Raw genomic sequence first — 22,516 nt, 5'->3', positions numbered from 1 at the left:
ATCTAAATGTCGTACCTAGAACTTCTTCCCCGCCAGAGTGAATCAGTAATTAATCAGAGCATGAGTTCTTGATGAACACGCTGTTCACTGCTCCGTTGCTGTTGTGAACATTACCATGCTCTAGAGCGGCATTGGCTGCGTGGCTCTTGTCCATTTTCTTGTCTCTTGCCTCTTGAACGGCTTTGTCGTTTGATTCTCATCTCCATGGTGCAAAACCGGTCGCCTTCACCCGCACCGCTCACCTCCCGTCAACATGGCACCAAATCCTACGAGTAGCGGCCAAAGAAAAAGACCCCAGGGTCGTATGGTTCAACCTGCGCTACCTCTGATACCTGGACTAAAGGGCAAGCCGAGCCAAAAACCCGCTCCAGCGCAGGCTGAGACTGAAAAGGTTGAGTCAATCTCAACACTGAGCACTGCTGTCAATGGAGACAATCAAGTACCTAGCGACACAACAGCAGCTGCTCCAGTCGTGGTCACTGAGCCAGAAGCTCCTTTAGAAGCCTTGCCTGAAGAGAAAGACATTACTGAACTCGCTGGTCAGTGTGCCGCCCATGAAAATTACTCTTACTCACTGACTCATCATGACAGGTTCCTCCGCAGACACTCCTCAAGAGCCACTCGGGACAACGAGTGACGACAAACCAACAAAGGGTGACTTACCTGAAACACCTGTGCATCATGACGAAGTCCAACAACCGTCTAGTGAAGAAGGAGGAGGATCCACCCACGGCACTGAAGAGTTGCAAGAGACTGGTGATTATGACAAGGAACAGCCCTCTCCGTCTTCTCAGATTGCGAGTGTTGGAGCTGGTGAAGAATCTGAGCAAGACGTGCAGGAACTTGAAGGATCTGCGCGGTCAGACGAACCAAGCACGTTCGACGCTGTGAATGGTACATTACAAGACACCCCGCCACGTGAAAATGGCACGTTCACACCCGAAGAGGAAGGGCAGAACTATGAAGATGATCAGGCAACACAAGACTCCGTTTCTGCGGCCAACCCCGAGGAGAACACTAACGGCTTCCACGAGCCGACGACGGCGCCCTCCAGTCAGTTCGACTCTTTCCAACAGCCGAGAGTCTTCAATGGCCTGGTTCCGTTACAGGACCATCTACTCCAATTGGCCAACACTAAAGAGGGCGTCGACTGGGCCATTCAAGTCAATCCACCGGGTGCGCAGCCTTACATTATCTATGCTCATTCCATAATGATGTTGCGAAGTGGACGACTCCGTCGATTGATGCAACGTCAATCATCAACGAGCTATGCTGGCAACTCCATCAACCTTTATCCTGCCCGCTATGTGCTTCCACACGCCTTCGAAGCCGCCTTGCGCTTCCTGTACTCTGACACGGTCTTGTCACATCTTGTTCAACCACACCCGGGTCCGGACTTCCATGCGGCCAGAATTCAGAACCTGGACTACATTTTGTCTTACTGGGTCGCCGGCATCGAACTAGGCATCGAACAGGTGTCTGCATGTGCAGAGAGACTCTTGTCTAACTACCTCGATTGGGACATTCTTGAGATCACCTACAAGCATGCGATGGAGCTCGCCAATGCTCCAGTGGTGTCTTCCAATAAGAACACGACCGGATCAGATTATGTTGTCGCCAGCAACGCCATGATCAGGTCAATCCTACACTTCTTGGCAACTCGGATGGACATCAGCAAGTTCAAAATCGACACAAATTCGACACCAATCCACTTCGCCTCTCGCCTCCCACAGCCCGACAGTGGCCGTCCGAAACATAACCCGGCGTTGGCTTCGATGGTCTTCGGCTCTATGCCGTCGTCAGCCGATATGTCACCAACCTCGCCACAATCCGAGATCTTGCCCACGGCTTCCACTTTCAGAGATACGGTGGCTTCGAACATCCTCGTCAACGTGGATTTCGAGCATCTTTACTGCTTCAATTCTATTCTTCAAACACGCGATATTTCCGAGGCTTCCCAACTTATGGCCAACGTCGTTAGTGAGCGTGAAGCCCGTCGCCAAAAAGTCTTGGATTTGCGATCCGTCTCCAACAAAGCTCGCATGGTGAACGCGACCTTGTGGGAACCAGTTGGTTGGAAAGAAGATTGGGATGGAGGCGTTCTTCAGAGAGAACGAGTTGGATTCCTTCTTCCTTCCAAATGAGAGGGATGTACCCTTTCTTCAGACATGAAAGCAGCGTTCTTAGCCAGCGTTGAAAAAAAGTCGACTTCAGCGTTCTCTCTTGCATGGAAAAATGGGTAATTACTGGCAGCATCTTGGTGTGGATAATCCATCAGCTTCGTGATTTGTGTGCTGGTCATGTTGGGTTCAGGCGTGCTTTCTTGTGGCGAATACAATGCGAACGAGACCAGATGAAGCTGAGCAATACAGTGAGCTAGATACCCCTGTGTATGCGAATGAAGATAATGGAAGGCGTGAATGCACATAATGCACGCCTCATATCAAATACTGTCATCGACCACTGTTCGTACGAGGTCCATCACGTTGAGGGAGCGGCATGAATGTATTCCGCTCCCTGAGCCGGTCGATCCAGGGTTTTACCAGAGCCCAGCCCAGGAGACCGGCTGTGGCGAAGATGAAGACAACGACGACCGTTTCATCCTTGAGAGAATCGCGCTCTATGGTTCTGTCAGCACATGGACGGGTAGGACTCATGCAAAAGGGGAAAGGGTAAAGGACATACGGAAGCAAGTAGTGAACACGTCTTCTTCCCCGGCGTTTTTGCATATGGGCAGATTGTAGTCGAGGCAGAATGCGCGCGTGCAGTCGGCGCATGTGAGCTTGTGATGTTTGTGCGGTTGGGCAGCTGGTGGGTGGTCGTTGGCATCGTCGCCGTCGTCTTCTTTGGGAGCGGCAGCGGCTGAGGCTGAGGCTGCGGCTGCGGCCCTGTCTTCTTCGTCGTCTGTGTCTCTGCCTGGGAATAGGCCTGCTCCTGCGTGGACGGCTGGCGAGCGGACGTCTAGGTTATGTGGTCGGGCGGCTCGGGTCGAGGAAGGAGGCGGGTTCAGGGCGATGATGGTGCTGTTGTTGAAGCAGATGCATTTGCAGAAGGAGGTTGCGGTCGATTTGGCGCTGAGAGTTGGTTGGAGGAGACAGATAAGGATTAGGAGGAGAGGGAACGGTGAGGATAGGAGGCGCATTATGGACGGACGCGTGAGTCCTCGTTGCGAGAACGGCTCATGGGAAGATAGCGAATATCGTCCTGGTCGTTGTCGATTGACCCTTGACCCTTGACTCTTGACGAGGTGCATGGAGATTTGCGGTTGAGTAGGTGAGTGCTTGAACGAAGGAATAGAACGGCGGAGTAAAAAGACCGCATTGTGCTTCCCCCACAAATTGAAGGAAATGCATGTGGAACTGAAGCTCACCCCACATCATTTCAATGGGCAACTTGACGTGTCGAACAAGGCATCCTTCTTTCCAACGTTTTTTTCTCCTTTCCCTTCTTACAACAACAGATTCATCAGTCTTCGCTTTCGTCGACAAGCCGACACTGTCTTTCAGGGAGAGGCACCTGCCAACGAGGATTGCCAGCCTCGAGCCTCACGACGCGCCGGTTAGGGAGCCTCTGCCTGTTTGATAGTGCCTCGGGCATTGAAATCATTGGGCCGTCAATTGAAGCGGACCCATCGCACTGGAGAGCATATATCAGACTGCAACTGGAGGTCGGCAGCTATGGCGCCTCCACCTATCCCTATACGATTTGTACTGAATGAGCGCGAATACGGCCTGTTGCGCAAATACCTGTTACGAACGTCACCTGAACCAGCGTCGACTGTCGAGAAAGAACAGGACAGCCACACCTCCGATTCGGCCTCTCAACGAGACCATCACAATGCGGCAGCCTTTCGCTCCGCCACGCGCGTCTTCCTAGCTACACTTGGTTCTTTGGAAGGAGCGGAATATCTGTTGGGCCGTTTGTCGGCACGCCAGTCTCCAACTGCGACGCGCTCGAAGAAACCACTTGTGGCATCGAAATCCAAGTTGGCTATATCACTGTCCTCGCTTCTTTTCCTTCATTCCGTCCTGTACCGCATATTGTCTCGTTTGAGATTGCAGCTTCTGCACGAAAAAGTGAAGAGCATCAGAGAGCGGTATCCGAGAATATATGCAGCGCTCACCTCGCGCATTGCTCCAGCCATTGGCGCTAGTCTTTCGGGGTTCGCGTTGGGAATATGTCCGGCTGATCAACTGCGAGTCACCCTGGCGATATATGTCGCTTGCAGAGCGTTGGAGGTGGGGTATGCGGCTATCGAACAAACCAAGCTCATCAAGAACAAACCTAACTGGATGGGGAGTTGGCTTCTCTTTGCACTATCCCAGGGGCAGTTACTCCATGCATTCGTATTCGATCGAGACTGCTTCCCGGAAGCCTATGGGTCCTTCATTTTGGGCTACACGCCAGAATATATCCAGCGGCGACCGGCAAATTTGTCAGCGAAAGTCGCTTGGCCATCGTCAAATGACATTGTCGACGGGTTGGCCCAGATGGCGAGACTCCGATGGCCGCCCTTTGTGTCGCCCATCTTACGACCGAACAATCCCAACACATTGCCTCAAGGGATCGATCCTGTCATCTCACCGATCACTTCGCGGGCGCATCCGGCGATCTCCAAACTATCATGCGCTTTGATCCATCCGTCGGATCCGTCGTGTTTCATGGCCTATTTACGACAGAATCTGCTGGCATTTCCACAACTGGCGCGCTTTTATGCAATGTACTACGGTGCCCTTTCGGTGTTGCAGGCCAAGAAGTTCATCAGTGATCCGATCAAATCGCTCAATCGGCTTTCGGAATCGATCTTGAGGTCGACGTTGGCGATTTCAGGCTCGATCGGAGTTGCGTGGGGCAGTATATGTCTGTTCCAAGCGCTGTTCCCACGGTCGTTTCTGCCCAAGTTTCGCTTCTTTCTGGGTGGAATGCTGGGAGGGACGTTTCAGGTGTTCGATAACACGCCGGCAGGGCATATGACTACACTGTACACGGCGAGGACGAGCGTGGATTCGTTGTGGAAGGTCGGTGTCAAGCATGGATGGTGGAGGGGGATCCGGGGTGGCGATGTGTGGTTGTTCGTGGCGGCGCTCGGACTGATTAATGCGGTTTATGACTTGGGCAAGAATACCCCGGCCGCGCAGGATCAGGCAATGGTGTTGATCAAGGTCTTGAGAGGAGAGATTGACATTGGCCTACCGAAGAAGACGGAAGTGAGGAGCGAGGAGGTGCAGACGGAGGAAGGGAGGGAGGCTCAGTAGATTCGGAGATCAGCCCAGCAAAGATCTGTTGCAAAGGGTTGTATGGGTGTCGGCGCTCTGCTTCTTGGAGAATTGAGGAGGCGTGAGAGTGGAAGTTCAAGGATCACAAGGTGAAGGTCCAGGGTCCCTATTAGTCGTTCAGGGAGAGAGGACGATGGGGATGAATGTCCGGTGAAACTGGGCTTGGGTATAGGGGAGGAGGAGAAGAAGAAGTCTTGTTTGGGCTCTACTCTACATACGACATCATCTTTCGGGGGATCAATGTTTTTCTACTGGAAATGTACAGTGAATAGAAAGCCATAAAGAAAAGCACGAAGGGTCGTGTAGCTGTGCACCTTGGTTGGCTATGAGTACCCCCGTCGTGCTCCGTACACCTGGTACTCTAGGTACTCTACTGTGTACGAGTGATGTGTGACGTGACAAGGCTGAAAGGAAAAGCCCCAGACACCCAGAGCACAAGGTTGAAAGGAAGCAACTTTAGGCCAGTGGCCGTACCGATAATGGTTAGTTTGTGCATGCCGTCCCGTCGTTGGCCGGTTTTCAATCTCATTGGTCAAAGTTTAGGCTGCTGAGGCTGGTTTGTGGCCGGGGAAGGATTCTGCCGGCAGAACGAAAGGATGCGTCCTGGAATCTCCTCCATGGACCCTGACGTGGAACATCTGGCACGGTCTCGATGAGCAAATTCCCATGTTCTTCCTCTTTCTGAGGTGACACTGCATTCCAGCTTCGCCATTACAAGTGTACCTAGCCTTGCTCCGTTTCACACATGTCATACTTGGCACGAGTAGGACTCCTTATTCCTCAGTTCCTCAATTCCTCAGTTCCTCAATTCCTCAGTTCCTCAATACCTCAGTTCCTCAATTCCTCAATTCCTCAGTTCCTCAATTCCTCAGTTCCTCAATTCCTCAGTTCCTCAATTCCTCAGTTCCTCAATACCTCGTGCCGCCTCTTCGGCTCCGTCTCCTCTCTTTGTCAAGATCTGACTGTTGTATCCTGCAAGAGGGATCCTTTGTTGAGGGATACGACACCAAAGCATTTTCTGGCGGTAATTTTTCGTCCTTGATACTACCTTGTGGAGGTTGATCGTCGATTTCCCGGCAAATCAAAGATGGTCATACCTAGGCCTGAACAGCGCCGCTATCTCGTTAACATTTCGGCCAATATAATTTCTCCGTGGCATTTCACCGCCTGGACTGAAGCAGGCGGTGACAGAAATTGGGGGTTTGTTGCATTCATTCTCTTCGTTCCTCGTCGCTTCTCGAACAATTGCACACGCAACGGACCTTTGGTCGAGGGAACGGCGTGGCATTGCATTGCAGTCTGCATGGTCTAGATGCACGTCGCCGAAGTCTATGTACTCGAATCGCTGCGACATGTAGACTGTGTAGACTGCAATGCAATGGTCCATTTGGTCCAGTTCTGATTGCTGCTGTTGATCTCGGCTTCGGGATCCGTCGTGGTAAAATAGAGCTTGTCTGACGTAACATACAAGTTACTTTGTCTCTGTAAACCTTGGAAGGTACCTAGACTTCGACGCGGCCGCTTCTTCTTAGGAGCTCGTAACTGCAAGAGATGGGCAGGTCATCTATCCTTCGTACACTGGATGTCCCAAAAGCAGGTCATCAACTCGAAATCGTAGACCGTCTCAAACTGCATGACCTACGACGGGAGTGTTGGATCAGGATCGGCATACACTCCCGTCTGTCAGACAATACAAGCCATGACATGACATGACCTGACCATCTCTCACCTGCACTTCCCGTTCTCGCCTCCTCTCCACTTGCACTGCACACATCCATCACAGATTTCCTTCCTGCCGTCCTGCCCTTCCTTCTTCTCTCCCTCTCTCTCTGTTCTACGTACAGTAGATCTCCTAACGATCTGCGTTTTCCTGCTCTCCACGGAGTACCTCTTTCTCAACTCGTTCAATAATTCCACCATCATTATCAGATTTCAAACCACGTCACTTGTTCAGGAAACCGCTACTTATCACCCGCGTTGCTGCGAGCGGAGGACAGGTCGTAAGAGACAGGCACACTTGGGAAAATGAAACTTACACGCAAAAAGTCCCCTCCGTGCACCGACGACACCTTCCCGACTACTCAGTTCCTCATCCTTGGTACGTCTGCAGGAAATCCCGCAACCCGAAGCTACTCACTGACGCATCTCGCCAGCAATATGTCGCCTTTCCGAGCCGATCGCCGTCACTGCCATCTTCCCTTATGCCTGGCTCATGGTCAAGAGCTTTGGGATCGATGACGCCTCCTTCTACGCCGGCATTCTCATCGCCTCCTTCTCCCTCGCCGAAGCCTTCACCAGTATGTTCTGGGGTGGTCTGTCCGACCGCTTGGGCCGGAAACCCATCCTCCTCACCGGGCTTGCTGGCACCGTCCTTTCGCTTCTCGTCGTCGGATTCTCTACGAGCTTCACCATGGCGCTCTGTGGAAGAATACTCGGAGGTGCTCTGAATGGAAATATTGGTACGCATGCCCACGCCACAAAGAAAAGAGAGTGCTTATTGACGAAAACTAGGTGTCATCCAAACCATGGTCGGCGAATTGGTCACCAAACCAGAACATGAGCCCAAGGCTTACGCCGTAATGCCTTTCGTGTGGTCGATCGGATGCATTATTGGCCCTGCCATCGGTGGGTTACTTGCAAATCCTGCAAAATCTTACCCTGGTGCATTCTCTGGAGACGGGCTGTTTGGTCAGTTTCCCTGGCTTCTCCCCAACCTCGTCTGTGCCTTCATCATGCTCTTTAGCATCATCGTCGGCCTCTTTTGGCTCGAAGAAACCCATCCCGATTTCCGCCGCACTGGAACGGTGGACGAATCCCCTAACCCCGTCACCGAGCGTACGCCCATGATTCTAACAGCTGGCGCCAATGCCGATGCCGGCACCGATTTGAGACGGGACTCCTTCGGGACGTTCAATGAAGTCGACATTCAGAAGAACGACAATTGGAAAATCAATGCCGATGGTACCTCGCGGACTCCCTCGATATCCGAAAATGGGTCTCAGAAATGGCTCACAAAGAGAGTGGCCATGTTGACTCTGGCTCTCAGTCTTTACACATACCATTCCATGTGTTATGACCATCTCCTTCCCATCTTCTTCGAAGACAAGCCCGTGGATGAGGTCTCCCTGTTCGGTCTCAGTCCCGTCCACATCCCTGGTGGCCTTGGTTTGTCCACAAAGGATGTCGGGGTGATCATGTCTGTCAATGGCTTGATTGCTTTGTTCATTCAAGCCGTCATTTTCCCCATCGCCGCTGAGCGTCTGGGCGTCTGGCGTGTTTTCGTTGTCGTCACGATTTGTCATCCTTTGGCATTCTTCATTGTGCCTTATCTTGCTCTTCTGCCACGGAACTTACTCTATCCAGGCATTTACTTTTGCCTTTCGGTTCGGAACCTTCTTTCAATTCTCGATTATCCTGTCATCTTGATTTTGCTCAAGCAGGCAAGTCCTTCTCTTTCGGTTCTTGGTCGTATCAATGGTCTGGCAGCTGCAGCCGGTGCAGCTTGCAGGACCGTCGCACCACCTATTGCAGGCTTGTTATATGAATGGGGTTCAAATATTGGTTTTACCGGTCTGGCATATTTCGGCGCCGGCGCTGTTGCTATTGTCGGAGTCGTTCAACTGTGGTTTGTACCACGCGAAAAGCATACCTCCACTGTCAAACCTATCATTCCCTACTTGGAGAATACCGAGGAAGCGATCACGGATGTGGTTGAAGTGACCGTCGTTGATGAGGACGAGGCTTAATTTATTGAATTCATTGTGCCGTGGTTTAAAGCAGTTGACTATCTGGAAGTGGCGACCATGAGTGTTTGCCCAGCACTGGCTCCAGGAGCAAAGGGGCTAGGAAATGAACCTGGGCGTGAATCATGACTGTACATTACAACTAACAATGTTGATGATCATGACGGGCTTCGCATGGCGTTTTGGAGCAGGCATTACCGACTAGAAAAGGGTCGCGGCAATGGGCGGGTGCCTGCGTGGTATACAAGATAGAAATTGGGCTTGTGAGTAAGACTCGTACAGATTGTGATTACTCTGCAATCAGTACTCTTCATAAGCCTTGTAACTTCAACTAGGATTTCCTGATAGATATCTTCGAACTCGATACAGAGAGCCCATCCGGATCGGCCTTGGACACAACAGTTTTCAGCTTAGCCGCCAGTCTGTATCGACAGGGGTCCATCCAAGTTTCAGCACTCCTTCCCAGCTTCATTGCTTGCCAACCATCGGGCTATCTCAACCACGTCTTGTCGTGCCTTTGAAATGCTGTTGATCTGCTCACCTGCTGGAGGGTTTCATCCGCTAGACAGATGTCGGCAGGTCATCGGCTGTTTTGAGTCTATTGCATGGGCTATTTTCGTCCACCCTGCGTCACGCTGCAGTCTCTTCTCTTTCGGCTCCTCGGCAGCTACCGCCCATTCGTTTCGTTATCAAGAACTTGTTCAACGCTCATCCAGTCATTTGGCTTTGTAGGTATTGGTTCGAGGCAAACTATGGTTTTCTAAAGATGAATCGACCTCTTGCTCGCCACGCAGTTGGTTTGGTCCTTTGCCTACGCTGCCTATATGTTTTGCGTGCATGTCCCCGTTCCTAGGTTGGACATATAGCTTGAGAAGGCCTGCCACCCATATATCGCGCTTGCCTTTTCAGTCACTCTTTTCACAAATCTTTGCATACCTTTCAAAGGCCTGCCCCTTTTACGAGTTATCATCACCCTTGTTTCTGCAAAGATTCGCTTTAATCATTGCATACCGAACCATTCAAAGACGCTATGTTCGACAGCCAGCCTGAACTCAGTAGTGGCGAGCAAATCGCTCGCCCGCCACTTTCAACGGTACATTCGGCCCATGGGACCAGGACCGATCTGCTGCATCATGGCAAAACAACACCGACTGGCAAGCGCGCCGAGACCGCGCCGGTGGTGTTGTGCCCGGACTCGCCTTCTTCCACGACCAAGCTGCGAGGCTCGAACTCTTTGCGACAAGAAAGCCAAAGCACAAACGCGAACAATAAGGCAGTAGGCCGAATGAAGCGGTCAGAGACGTTTGAGACCGGGACTGGGACTGGGACTGGAAGTGGAACTGGCAAACGGCCGCCCTTGGCAAGGGTGCCTTCGACACCGACAAGATACATGGAGATGCTGCTGCATCTGGATGAGATCCCTCGCTTGTACAACATCTTGGCCAGCCTGGGGACTTGGATCATCTTGGCGGGATTCCTGGTGGTGCCGGGCACGTTCACCACGTTCAAGGAGTCAAAGGCGTTTCAAGAAGCCGACAACGCCGACGGCGGCGACGATGCGGGCACCGAGGTGACGCATGCCATTGTCCATTCGATCGCGAATATAGGGTTGTTGTGGCTGTCCGGCTCGTTTTGTGTCGCGGGCACGCTGGTTTGTCTTTGGCTATGGCTCCGTTGGCGGCATAATTATGTCTGGCTGATCAACAAGATCTTCATGTATGTCTACCGTGCTTGCGAACCCGCCCCCTCTACTTACACACAGTATCCTCTGGGTCAGATCACGATCACCTCGCTCTCCCCTGGTCACATATAACGTTTCCCGCTTTCGCGTTAGGTGTTACTGATGTACTGATGTACTGACACATTTTCTCTTTCTCTCTATGCCAGGCCGGTAACCCTCAACTCCGTCGCAGGATTGATCACGACGCTCGTCAACGTTTACACGGCGCAGCATGGCGTCTGGAGCGTCACGGCAAAGATCACCGCCATCGTGACGGGTTCGTGTGTCGGTGTCGCCGGCTTTTTGTTTGGGATTTATAATTTCGGCCTGCTTCGCCGTGTCCAGAAGGTACATGAGAGAGAGCTGGGTCTGGACCATCGGCATGATGAGGAGACTTTGGTCGAGAAAGTCAAGAGGAAAGCCCATGAGCCGCCATTGCAACCGGGGAGTATGGTTTGAGAGGGCCCCCCCCGGAGCACGGAGGGCGTTCTATTCATTCTGGTGTTGCGGGTCTGTACCCTGGGGGAAGGGTTTGGAGAGGAAAAGACTTGACATATAAATAATTCTCCATCGGGCATTTGTTTTGTTCTTCTCATGCCCAACAGCGTGTCGGGGGCCCAGTAGTCGACGGTTTTGGTGGAAGTTCTTGTCATCTGGGGAAAGGCTGATCAGCGCCGATGTAACTGTGCCTCTCCACGGCTTTTGACGGCCTCCTGTACCTCGAACGGAAGATCGTAGTCGAAAAGCTGCTTGTTGTGACGGTCATAGAACATTGCTGTAACCGACGAAGAATAGAACGTTAGCTCAAACGGGCCTACCGAGTGATAGGAAGGGGAGGAAATGATAGGTCAGAAATGTTCGGGAGACGACGCACAAGTAAGCCAGATGATCAAGTACATCAGCCATTCCATCATCAGACCCATGTCGCCTTTCATCCGGCTCATCTTTTGAGAGTGGTCGTGGATCATGTGTACGCGCGGCTTGCGGATGGACTCAAAGATTTCCAAGGCGGTCCTGACGGCGGCAGTGGTGTTGTTGTTTTCGTCTTGGGAGGTCGAGGACGTGGACGCGGATGAGGAAAGGAAGGGAGAGAAAAAGTCCGCCAAAAGAAGTGACAAGGCTTCGGCGTCCTCGAGAGCTTGGCTGGCACCCTGGCCGGAGCTTGGTTGTAATGCGTGCGCCGCGTCGCCGATGAGGATCGCACGGCCGCCTACGTGCCAGTACGGCAGTTCGGGGGTGGTGTAGGTTGGATAGCTCGTTTGCAGGCCCAACAGGGGGTCGAAGTGCGTCAGGGCTGAATGATGGGCCGGATCTTGAGTTGGACCTTCTGTCCTGCGGTTGTCGCCGGCTCCGGGTACTGTGTTCAGAGGGGATTGTTTCAAAGGGGTTGTATCGATGCAGGGCGACACGGCCGTGGTAGATGGGTTGGTCGAGCTACTAACGTTACCACTTGCATCCCTCTCACGTATCGATGATTCGATGTGGTTCACGATCGCGGCGACGGTGCGGTTTTTCCAGGTAGAGTGTCGGTCCACTAAAGCAGCCAGAGCGAGGCGAGTGTCGAAGGATTTCGTGCTTGGATTCCTGGGCGATGCTGAGTGGAACGGATACGGATCTGCAGAGGAAAACGTCGACCACCAGCCTGATAATGGGCCCGGGACCGGAGGCGTCATGGGTTCGACAGAAGATGGAGAAGAAGTCGACGTTGAGTTTGTAGCTGGCAGGCTGGATGTGAGATATCCGCAGCCGACGAAACCATTCGGTCCAAAGACAATGGACATGGTCCCTGGCTTGTGCCCGACTGACTGGAGGACTGAAGAAGGGATGAAACCACCTAGTCCGACCAGGCCCCTTCCGAGTTTGTCAGCACTATAGGACGACAGAGGGGGGAACGAAATACAGTAACATGAGACAGCGGAAGAGGCGTGAAAGAAGTAGCAACATGCACCAAGAGATGGGGATCCATACTCATAACACGGAGTGACATAATCGACCTTGGCTTTGTGAGATTTCGTCTTCCAAGGAGTCCAATTGAGCCATGACCCAAGCCAGCTTTTAGGTCCTTCGCCGTCAGTTTGGATGTCGACCTCACTTTCACTGGACTCGAACATGGATTTTCTCAATACGCTGCGCAGTCCGTCCGCACCGATGACAAGATCGGCTTGCTCTTGAGTGCCATCTTCGAACTGGACGATATTAGGCGAAGTTGCTGTCCCGATGATTACGCCAGTGACTTTTCTCCGCTGCAAAATGCTCCGTTCTGGGGCAATCTGCAAGACGCGGTCGCGCAATATCTCCCAGAATGCTTGCCGGGCTATCAGTACTCCCTGATACGAAGCAGGAATCTTCTCCTGAGGTTCAGCAGGAGCGTCTTTGGTGTTGATGTTAGTGTCCATCAATTTGAGGCCCCGTGCAGTGCTGACCTCCCAGCGCTGGAATGGATGACCGCATGAGACCACCTTCTTGATCAGCCTAGAATCATCGTCTCCTTGTTCCGGGTCGAAGCGAGCGAGCACGTTCAGACCATTCCGCGAAAGGCCAATTGCGGCACCGATCGTTTGTGGCGTAAATGACGGCTCTGTCCTTGGATCTTCCTTACTGTCTCCTCTGTCTGCGCCGCCATGGAAGTTATTCAGGCCGATGAAGTCGGAATCTCTGACATCGTACGCGTCGTAGATCTTGATATCCAGAGATGACCGAGATGCGGAAGACGGCAGATGCTTGTGCAGGAAGAGATAACTACTTAAGCCTGAAACGCCTGCACCTATTATGATAATTTTCACCATAGTGGATAGACTGTGAATCGAATGACTGTGAATAGTTTTGAGGAAAAGGTGGGCATACTTATCGCCTATGCCGCCCCGGGTATGAGTGAAGGCTTTGTGCTTCGAAGTCGGAATGCAGGTGCCTAACGTACACCTCTGGGGCATGACGAAGTGGCTGAATGGTTGTATGTCCAGGCGCAAATCCAAGGTCTCATCAACTGACTCGTGATTGAAGAAAGGAGGTATTCCGCTGGTAGAAATGACTGATGCCTGAAGTTAAAGGTGGGTCATTCATACGAGTCGCGTGAATGCCTGGTCTGATTGGCTATCGAGCGACGCCGAGGGATGAATACGTCGGAGTTGTAGAGAGACGTGGGGACCCTATCAAGGCCACTCCAAAATGCGTCCATTTGTCCGAGCAAAGCTGTGAATGGATGCGCTCGATGCCTCTGGGGTGCATGGTTCTGCTTCTACCTTTGACCAGCAGTCATCTCTCTCCGCTTGCAAAGTGTGCGAACGGCCCAGAGACAGCAGCTTGCGCAGATGTAACACAGTCCACAGAACAACTGCGTGTATAGATATGGCCGAGGACTATCTGACCGTCGAATATACAAAGCAATGACTTCGGAAACTATGCATGGTAAGCGACCGACAAAAGACAGCAGCAGGGCCTGCGCTTACATGTTGTGGGAAGAACGACGGACAACCAAGAAAGAGATAGAAGTGAAGGCAGCTGTCTGAGCCCTACAACCTCGACGCAAAGCGGTGCAATTGTCTAGATTGTCAGCCATACGATTTCTTGTCACTGTCGGCGTTGAACGTACCATCCAGAATACTCCTAAGATCCCTCCGATAAGAATACCGAAGAATACTGTGACTCCGAAGGATGATGCTGGGATCCAGATGGCAAAACAAGCAATGCCACAGACCAAAGTCAGGGTCGTGGAGACTCCGAACCTCCCAAAACGGTCACTCGCGACACCGATGAATGGCCGACCGAGAGCTGTGCCCATATTTAAGAAGGCAGTCACCTGGGTTGCCTGTTGCCTAGACAATCCGATAGACAGCGCGAAGTCGGACATCGAGTAGAGGAGAGCAATATATCCAAACGTGCTGAAGAAGGCCCAAAGTAGAAGCAAAATCACGTCAGCACGTCGTAAAAGACTTGCGTCAAACGGATGCTGTTTCGGACGGATGATTTGGTTGCGGTCTCGAATGAAGCTGGCGGAGAGTAGGTTGGCAACAAGCCCGCAGAGCCCGGTGATTCTCAAAGCCCAGCCGATACCGAGGTGGTCGATCATTGCACCAATAGCAAATGAAAACGACAAGCCACCGATTCCTGAGCCTGCGGCGCTGATGCCATTAGCAAGACTCCTTCGCTTGGTGAACCACTGAGACAGGACGGCGATGCTAGGCACATAAATGAAACCAACACCCAAGCCGACCAGCGCGCCTTGCGAGAGGTAGAGCTGCCATATTCGGGTGGCAAAAGATGCCGATATATATCCTCCTCCGAACATGATGGCTCCTGCTAGCATTATAGGCCTGATACCAAAGGAACGTGCCAGCCTTGTGACCAGTGGAGCAACTACCATTGCAACCCCGAAATTGAGACTGCCAATGAAGGCATAATCCAGAGGAGTAGATTGGGGAAATAGTTGCTCGCTCAGATAATAAGACAGATAGACACCATAGCTCTGTTGTCGTCAGTGACTCGACTTTGGCCCAGCTGCAACTTGGAGGTGTGCGATGCTCATGGGACTCACCGAGGTAATGCCCCATGTGAAACAATTGGATGCAAAGCAACACGCCAGGCAGACCCATCCGTAACCGCCATCGGGAGGTTTAGCAATATCGCCCTCCGCTTCGGCTGTCTGTTGGCTGTCAATTGCCTGCAGAATAACCAGTCTCGTGGGTTCCTCATAGTCGGAACCCATTACAGCTTTAAATGTAACGACCGATTGAATCTGCAGGCCTCACCAGATCATGTTCTCTGTGATAATTGACAGAGGTCCATTTGATCGATATCCAATATCTTCGAATGGAGATGATGCTGCGGTGTATCTCTAGCCTGCGGGGTTCTTGCCGGCACTCCACTGCCAAAATAGAGTCGACAACCAATCACCGGCTTCTGCAATGTCACCCACGTGTGAGGAATCGGACATTGCAGGAAGTCTTGTATGAATTCATCAATATCGATGCCAGTTCTTGAATCCATGCTGCTTGAACGATTGATGTTGCTGAGTCCTCAAGGAATCGCTTTTGGGAGAGAGGGTGCGTCATTTGAAATCGCCAAGACCGCGGAAATGACGGCGCGACTGTCAGGGTGCAATTGTATCACGTGGCCCACGCGGCTCAGGTACGTAGGCCTTGCTGGCGAGCCGAGTACTTTGCTGGAGGGAGACAATGCTGAGACATCACAGCCCAGAGACGATATCGTGAAATACTTTTTCATGAACCTATGCTACCTATCCCAACTATGACTTCCCACCATCAAATATTAGGGAAATGTTACCATGACATCATCAGACCGAAACCATAACATGACATCGCCCGCAGACAAAAGAAATTGTAATATACAATGACTGACACGACGACTCACGGTCTCCTCATTGAACGTTGGATATGGTGTCCATCCTGTTGTCCAGCGAAACAAGGGAGAAGAGCAGCGTCGTGGCATCAGCCTTCGCTCAGCCACCATTATCCGCCAATCTTCCAGATCAGCAAGCAACTTATTTCTTCTTACCACCACCAAGTCCCAGACTCTCAGCAATGCTGCCAAGTCCAAGACCGCCGAGCAATTTGTCGACGCCCAAACCACCAAGGATGCCGTTGACCAAACCGCCCAGGCCGAGTCCATTGAGCAACTTGCCCACGAGACCCAAGACACCGGACAACAGCAGTCCAACCGCAGCGATAATCTGGAACAGAGGCTCGGTAAGCAATCCCCACAACGGGTTCAACTTCTTCTTCGCGTGCGGCATGTCCGAGATTCTCTTCTTGGCGTTGTCGATGGTCTTGACCACGGTCGTGGTAAGTTCCTTGAGGCCCTCAGCGACGCGGTGCTCCTCAGGGGATGCTTCGCCCGAAGCGGCGCGAGCCTTGGCTTGAGCAGCAATGTGCCCATCGGGGTCAAGACCGCGAATGGCGCCGTTGCATTCGCCCAGGATGCGGCTACCCTCTTCGATAAGTGGCTTGACGTCTTGTACGAGTTTCTCTTCGTCGAGCTCCTCGCGAGGGGTGCGGTCGGCTTTCTCGATTTTCTGCGGAGCATGAATGTTAGCATGACCTGACTCTTGCGTGGCAATGCACGAGCAGAAGAATGACTTACATCTGTAATCTGGTCGCAGATAGGCTTCATTTGGTCGATGGTCTGGTTGATGATGTTGCCGATTTTCTTTGCGATTTCACGCTCTTCTTCCTCCTTGAGTTGCTCTGGTGTTGCTTCTTCTTCCTCTTCCTCAGGGATGTTCTCGATCAACGTGCATTCTCCGAGCTTGTTGCCGTCCTGGTCGACAACGTTGCCATTGTCATCGACTTGCTTGCCGATACATGCCAGTAAATTGCCGTCGGTCAATTTACCAATGACATCGCCGTTCTTGTCGCGGACTTCGCCTTCCTTGTTGACACGGTAGCCGGACATTGGCGAGACCTCACGCTCTTTCTCCTCGGGCTCCCATCGCTCGGCTTTACCAATGACATTGCCATTCTTGTCGATAATGTCACCTTCATCATCGACATGACGTCCAACCAACTTCTTCGGGTCGCCTTCGATGACGCGACCGACGATTTCACCGCTGGCATCCTTGACCATGCCATCTTTGGACACGATAGTGGATTCGAAATTGGAGAACGGTCCTTCGGCACGACCGGAGTCACCACCTTCAATGAGACCAGCATGACCGATCACTTTGCCATTGTTGCTCCAGATCTGGCCCTTGCCATCGACCTTACAGCCAATCAGGTGCTTGAGCTCACCGTCAATCACCTCACCGTAGATGGTTCCGTGCTCGTCCACGACCTTGCCCATCTTGTTCACCGTCTTATTTTCAAGGCTGGACAGGTCTTCCTCGACGACCTCCTCTTCTGGCTCCTCGTATGGCTCAACGTGGCCTTTGACGTTGCCGTATTTGTCGATAATATCGCCATCTTCATCGACAGCACGGCCCACGAGTTTCTTCCAGTCACCCTCGACAACCTTGCCGACCACGTTGCCTTCTGCATCATTGACGAAGCCATCCTTGCCGACGACAACGCCCTCAAGGCCAGCAAATGGACCTTCAGGCTTAGCCTCACGCTCTTCGGGAGGAATGAGGTCGCATCGTCCAATGACTCGGCCCTGGTCATTCCAGATCTGTCCATTCTCGTCAATGCTTCGGCCAGCAAGCTCTTTAATGTTGCCCTCAACAACATGGCCGATAGGGACACCATCTGGTCCAATGACGTTGCCTTGCTTGTTGGGTTTGAGGCCCTTCAGTTCCGAAAGATCAACCGCTTCTGGTTCAGGCTCTGGCTCGGCTTCAGGCTCTTCGTATCGCTCAGCGTGACCAACCACGTTGCCTTTCTTGTCGATGATGTCTCCGTCCTCGTCCACAGCACGGCCGACAAGTTTTTTTGGATCTCCCTCGACGATGCGGCCGACTCTGTTGTCATTCTCGTCTTCGACCCACCCATCGGCAACGACGGTGAGGCCTTCAAGACCGGCGAATTCTGCTTCTTCCTCCTTGTCCTCCTGAGGAAGCGTCTTGGCTTTTCCGATGATGTGGCCCTTGTTATCCCAGAATTGACCTTGGTCGTCACAGACAGTACCGGCCTTCCAGAGTTTCTTTGCATCTCCTTCCACCAGTTCGCCGACGATACTGCCGCTGCTGTCGACAAGCTTACCAGCTTTGTTAACCTTGAGGCCTTCAAGAATAGAGAGGGGTGGTAATCCGTCGTCAGCCTCCTCTGCTTGCTCTTCCTCACCCTCGCCTTCTTGAGTGATCATCTCGACTTTGCCGATGACATTTCCGTCCTTATCGAGCACCTCGCCTTTGTCATTTAGTTTCTTGCCAGCGCAGCTCTCGAGTTCACCCTCCTTGAGCTCAGCAATTGGGTCGCCATCCTCATTGAGAACCATGCCCTTCTTGTTGACCTTGAGGCCTTCCAAGACAGAGACCTCGGGTTCTTCAGGGGCGGCCTCTTCGACTTCAACAAGACCTTCCTCTATCGCTTCAGGAATGAACTCGACCTTGCCAATGACGTTGCCTTCGTTGTCCAAGATCTCACCCTTCTCATTGATTTTCTTGCCACGGAGTTTGTCGACGTCGTATCCCTCGGCAAGACGAGCGATCGCGTCACCGTCCTCGTTGACAACTTCGCCCTTCTTGTTCACCTTGAGACCTTCCAACTGCGAGAAATCGGGCATTCCAGCCTTCTCAGCAGCGTCTTTGGCTTCGTCTGCGGCGCCTTCAGCAGTGTCTGCGGCTTTCTCAGCGGTGTCAGCGGCGTCGCCAGCTTCTTGGGCCTGTTCCTCGGCCTGCTTCTCAGCTTCCTCTGCAGCTTTCTGCGCCTCATCGAGCTGCTCGACCAATTCGGGGTGGAGGTCTTTCATAGCCTCTTCGGCAGCTTCACCTTCAACGACCTCCACGCGCCCGATGACCTTGCCTTCCTCGTCAAGAATTTCGCCGTTCTCGTTGGGGATCTTGCCAGCACAAGCCTTGGGGTCGCCCTCGACGAGTTTCGCGAGGATCTCTCCCTCGTCGTCGATGATGTTGCCCTTCTTGTTGAGTTTCTTACCCTCAACAATTGTGAGGTTAGGCTTCAGTTGATCTTGAATATCCTCAACCTTGTCAAGTGCCTCTTGGACGAACTCGGGTTTAGCTCCATCAACTGCTTCTGCAGCTTCCGGAACGATCTCTGCGCGGCCAATTACGTCGCCGTCCTCGTCAAGGACCTCTCCTTCGGCGTTCAGGGTCTTGCCAGCCAGATCGCCAGGATCGCCTTCGGTAATCTTGCCCAAAGTCTTGCCGGAGGCGTCTTTGATGGCGCCATCCTCCTGCACCTCGAGACCTTCAAGTGCATCGAGTCCTGGAAGAGCTCCTGCAGCATCATCTGCAGCCTGTTGTACTGGCTGTGGTACGGTCTCGGCGCGACCGATAGCATCACCGTCCTCGTCCAGAATTTCGCCCTCGGCATTGACAGCCATTCCGACAAGGTCGGCTGGATCGCCTTCGGTGATCTTGCCGAGGACATTTCCTTCCTTGTCGACAATGTCGCCGTTCTCTTGGACCTCGAGGCCTTCAAGGACGCTAAGTTCCGGAAGGTATGTCTCGACAGCGTCCTCAGCAGTCTCCTTGGCGCCGTCAACCGCCTCTCCGGCTTCGTCACCGGCCTCGCCCGCGGTATCTTTGGCTTGACCGGCAAGCTCTTCAGCCTTGCCAGGCAGGAGATTTGCACGGCCAACGACATCTCCATCTTCGTCGAGAATCTCGCCGTCATCGCCGACCTCATACCCTTCTAGGTCTGCCGCATCACCTTCTTCGAGCTTGCCGATAGGGTTTCCAGACTTGTCGAGGATCTCCCCATCCTCGTTGACCTTGAGGCCTTTGAGAACAGATAGATCTGGAACAGCCCCTTCGGCAGTGTCCTTGACACCATCGGCGGCGTCCTCGGCGGTCTCCTGGGCACCATCAGCCGCATCCTCGGCGGTGGCCTTGCCGTCTTCGGCAGTCTCTTCCACATCGCCTGTTGTCTCCTCAGCAGTGCCTTTGGCACCTTCTGCTGTCTCGCCAACATCTGGGACATCATCTGTATCCTTGGGCACATCCTCGGTTGCGCCCTCAGCGGTTTCTTCAGCGCCTTCAGCAGTATCCTCGGCAGTGTCCTTGGTGTCGTCGGCTGCTCCTTCAGCTGTATCCTGGGCATCACCAGCTGTGTCTTCGGCAGCGCCTGTGGCGTCTCCCTTAGAAGCTTTGCCAGCGGCACCAGTGGCGGTGTCCTTTGCGCCACCGACTCGACCTGCAAGTTTCTTCGCACCGCCAGTGGCTCCTCCTGCTGCTGACTTGAGACTACCGAGCGCGCCGGAGCCCTTGCCCTCAGCCTCGTCCTCTGCTTCCTCCGCGGCATCTTCGGTCTCTGCGGCAGGAGTCTCATCTGCTGGGCCTTCGGTTTCTTCACCTTCGTCAGTGCCTTCGTCTTTGGCAGCACCTTTGGTGTCGCCAACTGTTTCGTCTTCGTCGCTGTCTGGTACGGGTTCCGGGTTGGCTTCCGACAGTTCGCTGGTGTCGGCAACAGAGGTGCTTTCGGCGCCAGTGTCATTGCCTGGTTGACTGACTTTGCCGCCGGGTTCCTCAGTGTCCTTCATACTGATTTTCTGCTGAGCTTCCTCTCCAGTATCTTCGGCCTTCTCAGACACGTCCTTGGTGGGCTCCTCGGTCTCCTTGGGTTTCGGGACATCTTCCGTAGGTTTCTTCGGGGTCGCTTTTGAGGCACCCAGCTTGGGCGGTTTGCGGCCTGGGGTGCTCTTGGGGGTACCTTTACCGGTAAGCTTGGAAGTAGATGATGACTGAGGTTTCTTGCCAGTCTTTGTGGGTGTCTCGGGAGCATTGCCCGATCTTCCTGCTGCTGGAGACGGCATGGTGCTTTTGTAGCTCCTGACTGTGTCTGGACTGGATTGTTTTGATGATCGTGATTCCCGACTAGGAGTTGGTGGGAACGAGTAATATGCGTATGAAGCCGACGAATGTCGGTTGCTTGTCATCAGCTGGTTTAGAAATACAGTTTCATGGATTCACGCTGCTTTCAAGATGAGCAACACGCTTCTTTCTCTCGGGATATATTGCACAGAGTGGTATAGGTGGATAGGTAGGATGGACTTGAAGAACAAGAAAGAAGAGAGAACGCGCTGAAAGAGGAGTACCGCGTGAAGTAGTAGGATGGAAACTTTTCCTACGTCACTGTTCATCATTACCTTCCTGGCACGAGGGAGCTTGAAGCTCTCTCCATACTGAGTGAGCTGGTGCCTCACTGTGGCTGACCTCAACTTGTTTCAGTCAGAGCCATTGCGTCAGAGCAGAACAATGGAGGAAGAAATGTGGCACAGAAAAGCGTACTCCGAATATGATCAGAGGGTTCCAGCAAATGATATGGCGAGAAGGACAGACGGTGCAAGGATTGCTGGTCTGTCTGAACCGTCGATCGAAGAGGGTATGGAAAATCGCGAATGAGCATGGGAAAGAAGGGAGTCACCGACAAGGAAAGGCATGCTCCAAAAGCCACGCGGACAGGGGACCTCCCCAGACAAGCCAGGATCATACCTTGGGCGACCAGTCGATCTGATGTCAAGCGTTGCCTCGAGATTTGTCCAAGTTGTTGACTTGTTTCTGACTCCCAGTGACTTCCCAACCTCGTCAGTTTGCCTTCTCTGATTGTGTACTTCAATGAAGCGTTGCCTTTCCGGTGAATAGAGGTCAAACGCCCTTCCTCGGGTTCGTAGCACCATGAGATCCTTTGCTCTGGGAGCAAGTAACACAGTATTACGAAGGAGCCAAAAAATCAGCACAGGGATCAGGGTCCGGCTTGATACGAGGCCAAGTGGAGAAGCGCGCCGTGGTCCGAATATTTGGGGCGCTGGGTGTGAGAGATGTGGCTTGAGAGGAATCCAACGTTGACGCACCGCCGCAGTTTGAATTCTAAGAACAGGTTTTTTTGCACCTTGTCCCTCATTCCTCGTACTGGCGGGCCTTTTAGTCATGTCATTCTCTTGAAAGCAGGTCTTTTTTGGAGATGAGCACGCCCATGGTTATTCTCTGGTGATAATTCGTCTTTGAAGACACCTCTGACAACCTAGTCAGACGGTTAAAAGGTGCCCTCTTTCTCAGAGGCTTGTGCTCGAGAATCAATTCGTGAGAGGAGCAGTGTTGCCACAGGTTGTTCGATCATCCACCAGTGGGGAGACAACTGTAGGCGAGGGAAGCCGAAGAGAGGGTCGATCCGCGGGTCAAGTTACTGCGGGCTGAGAATTTTGTCTGT

General features: G+C 52.8%; 8 protein-coding genes across 9 annotated transcripts; 4 read left to right on the top strand and 4 right to left on the bottom strand.

Moving 5' to 3' along the window:
- Positions 1-37: 37 nt before the first annotated feature.
- Positions 38-2,426, top strand: PV05_04975 (uncharacterized protein). Its single transcript, XM_013461437.1, has 2 exons — positions 38-539; positions 592-2,426. Exons 1-2 carry the CDS (start codon positions 254-256, stop codon positions 2,142-2,144), a joined length of 1,839 nt encoding a protein of 612 aa, XP_013316891.1. The 5' UTR covers positions 38-253; the 3' UTR covers positions 2,145-2,426.
- On the bottom strand, positions 1,457-3,205 carry PV05_04974 (uncharacterized protein). The gene is made up of 2 exons (XM_013461436.1): positions 2,686-3,205; positions 1,457-2,620 (listed from the first exon to the last, which is right to left on the bottom strand). The coding sequence occupies exons 1-2, from the start codon at positions 3,140-3,142 to the stop codon at positions 2,454-2,456; spliced, it is 624 nt and encodes a 207-aa protein (XP_013316890.1). The 5' UTR covers positions 3,143-3,205; the 3' UTR covers positions 1,457-2,453.
- Positions 3,206-3,400: 195 nt separating this feature from the next.
- On the top strand, positions 3,401-5,568 carry PV05_04973 (uncharacterized protein). Its single transcript, XM_013461435.1, has one exon. It carries the CDS (start codon positions 3,678-3,680, stop codon positions 5,253-5,255), a length of 1,578 nt encoding a protein of 525 aa, XP_013316889.1. The 5' UTR covers positions 3,401-3,677; the 3' UTR covers positions 5,256-5,568.
- A 1,456-nt stretch (positions 5,569-7,024) lies between these two features.
- Positions 7,025-9,395, top strand: PV05_04972. 2 transcript variants are annotated; one of them, XM_013461434.1, is made up of 4 exons: positions 7,025-7,273; positions 7,323-7,374; positions 7,430-7,735; positions 7,788-9,395. In XM_013461434.1, the coding sequence occupies exons 3-4, from the start codon at positions 7,489-7,491 to the stop codon at positions 9,020-9,022; spliced, it is 1,482 nt and encodes a 493-aa protein (XP_013316888.1). In that variant the 5' UTR covers positions 7,025-7,273; positions 7,323-7,374; positions 7,430-7,488; the 3' UTR covers positions 9,023-9,395. The 2 variants fall into 2 exon arrangements, with proteins under 2 accessions (XP_013316888.1, XP_013316887.1); XM_013461433.1 differs by having other exon boundaries at positions 7,025-7,374.
- A 654-nt stretch (positions 9,396-10,049) lies between these two features.
- PV05_04971 (uncharacterized protein) lies at positions 10,050-11,198 on the top strand (the record flags this gene model as incomplete). Its single annotated transcript, XM_013461432.1, has 2 exons — positions 10,050-10,735; positions 10,907-11,198. The coding sequence occupies 2 exons, from the start codon at positions 10,050-10,052 to the stop codon at positions 11,196-11,198; spliced, it is 978 nt and encodes a 325-aa protein (XP_013316886.1).
- Positions 11,199-11,407: 209 nt separating this feature from the next.
- PV05_04970 (uncharacterized protein) lies at positions 11,408-13,669 on the bottom strand (the record flags this gene model as incomplete). Its single annotated transcript, XM_013461431.1, has 3 exons — positions 11,408-11,514; positions 11,614-12,590; positions 12,708-13,669. 3 exons carry the CDS (start codon positions 13,667-13,669, stop codon positions 11,408-11,410), a joined length of 2,046 nt encoding a protein of 681 aa, XP_013316885.1.
- A 305-nt stretch (positions 13,670-13,974) lies between these two features.
- Positions 13,975-15,441, bottom strand: PV05_04969 (uncharacterized protein; the record flags this gene model as incomplete). Its single annotated transcript, XM_013461430.1, has 4 exons — positions 13,975-14,135; positions 14,186-14,279; positions 14,329-15,201; positions 15,271-15,441. The coding sequence occupies 4 exons, from the start codon at positions 15,439-15,441 to the stop codon at positions 13,975-13,977; spliced, it is 1,299 nt and encodes a 432-aa protein (XP_013316884.1).
- A 515-nt stretch (positions 15,442-15,956) lies between these two features.
- On the bottom strand, positions 15,957-22,293 carry PV05_04968 (uncharacterized protein). Its single transcript, XM_013461429.1, has 2 exons — positions 16,836-22,293; positions 15,957-16,767 (listed from the first exon to the last, which is right to left on the bottom strand). Exons 1-2 carry the CDS (start codon positions 21,243-21,245, stop codon positions 16,237-16,239), a joined length of 4,941 nt encoding a protein of 1,646 aa, XP_013316883.1. The 5' UTR covers positions 21,246-22,293; the 3' UTR covers positions 15,957-16,236.
- Positions 22,294-22,516: the final 223 nt, after the last annotated feature.

Source organism: Exophiala xenobiotica (genome assembly GCF_000835505.1).
Source record: "Exophiala xenobiotica strain CBS 118157 unplaced genomic scaffold supercont1.3, whole genome shotgun sequence".
NCBI classification, from domain to species: domain Eukaryota; kingdom Fungi; phylum Ascomycota; class Eurotiomycetes; order Chaetothyriales; family Herpotrichiellaceae; genus Exophiala; species Exophiala xenobiotica.
The sequence above is the reverse complement of the archived record's forward strand: the minus strand, read 5'-3'. Positions and strand labels throughout refer to the sequence as shown.

Coding starts and splice junctions, on each gene's coding strand:
- PV05_04973 (XM_013461435.1), top strand. CDS start 3,678: ATGGCGCCTCCACCTATCCCTATACGATTTGTACTGAATGAGCGCGAA.
- PV05_04975 (XM_013461437.1), top strand. CDS start 254: ATGGCACCAAATCCTACGAGTAGCGGCCAAAGAAAAAGACCCCAGGGT. Junction 540..591: donor AGACATTACTGAACTCGCTG/GTCAGTGTGCCG, acceptor TCATCATGACAG/GTTCCTCCGCAGACACTCCT.
- PV05_04972 (XM_013461433.1), top strand. CDS start 7,302: ATGAAACTTACACGCAAAAAGTCCCCTCCGTGCACCGACGACACCTTC. Junction 7,375..7,429: donor TACTCAGTTCCTCATCCTTG/GTACGTCTGCAG, acceptor GCATCTCGCCAG/CAATATGTCGCCTTTCCGAG. Junction 7,736..7,787: donor TGCTCTGAATGGAAATATTG/GTACGCATGCCC, acceptor GACGAAAACTAG/GTGTCATCCAAACCATGGTC.
- PV05_04974 (XM_013461436.1), bottom strand. CDS start 3,142: ATGCGCCTCCTATCCTCACCGTTCCCTCTCCTCCTAATCCTTATCTGT. Junction 2,621..2,685: donor CGTGTTCACTACTTGCTTCC/GTATGTCCTTTA, acceptor ACAGAACCATAG/AGCGCGATTCTCTCAAGGAT.
- PV05_04968 (XM_013461429.1), bottom strand. CDS start 21,245: ATGACAAGCAACCGACATTCGTCGGCTTCATACGCATATTACTCGTTC. Junction 16,768..16,835: donor TCTGCGACCAGATTACAGAT/GTAAGTCATTCT, acceptor CATGCTCCGCAG/AAAATCGAGAAAGCCGACCG.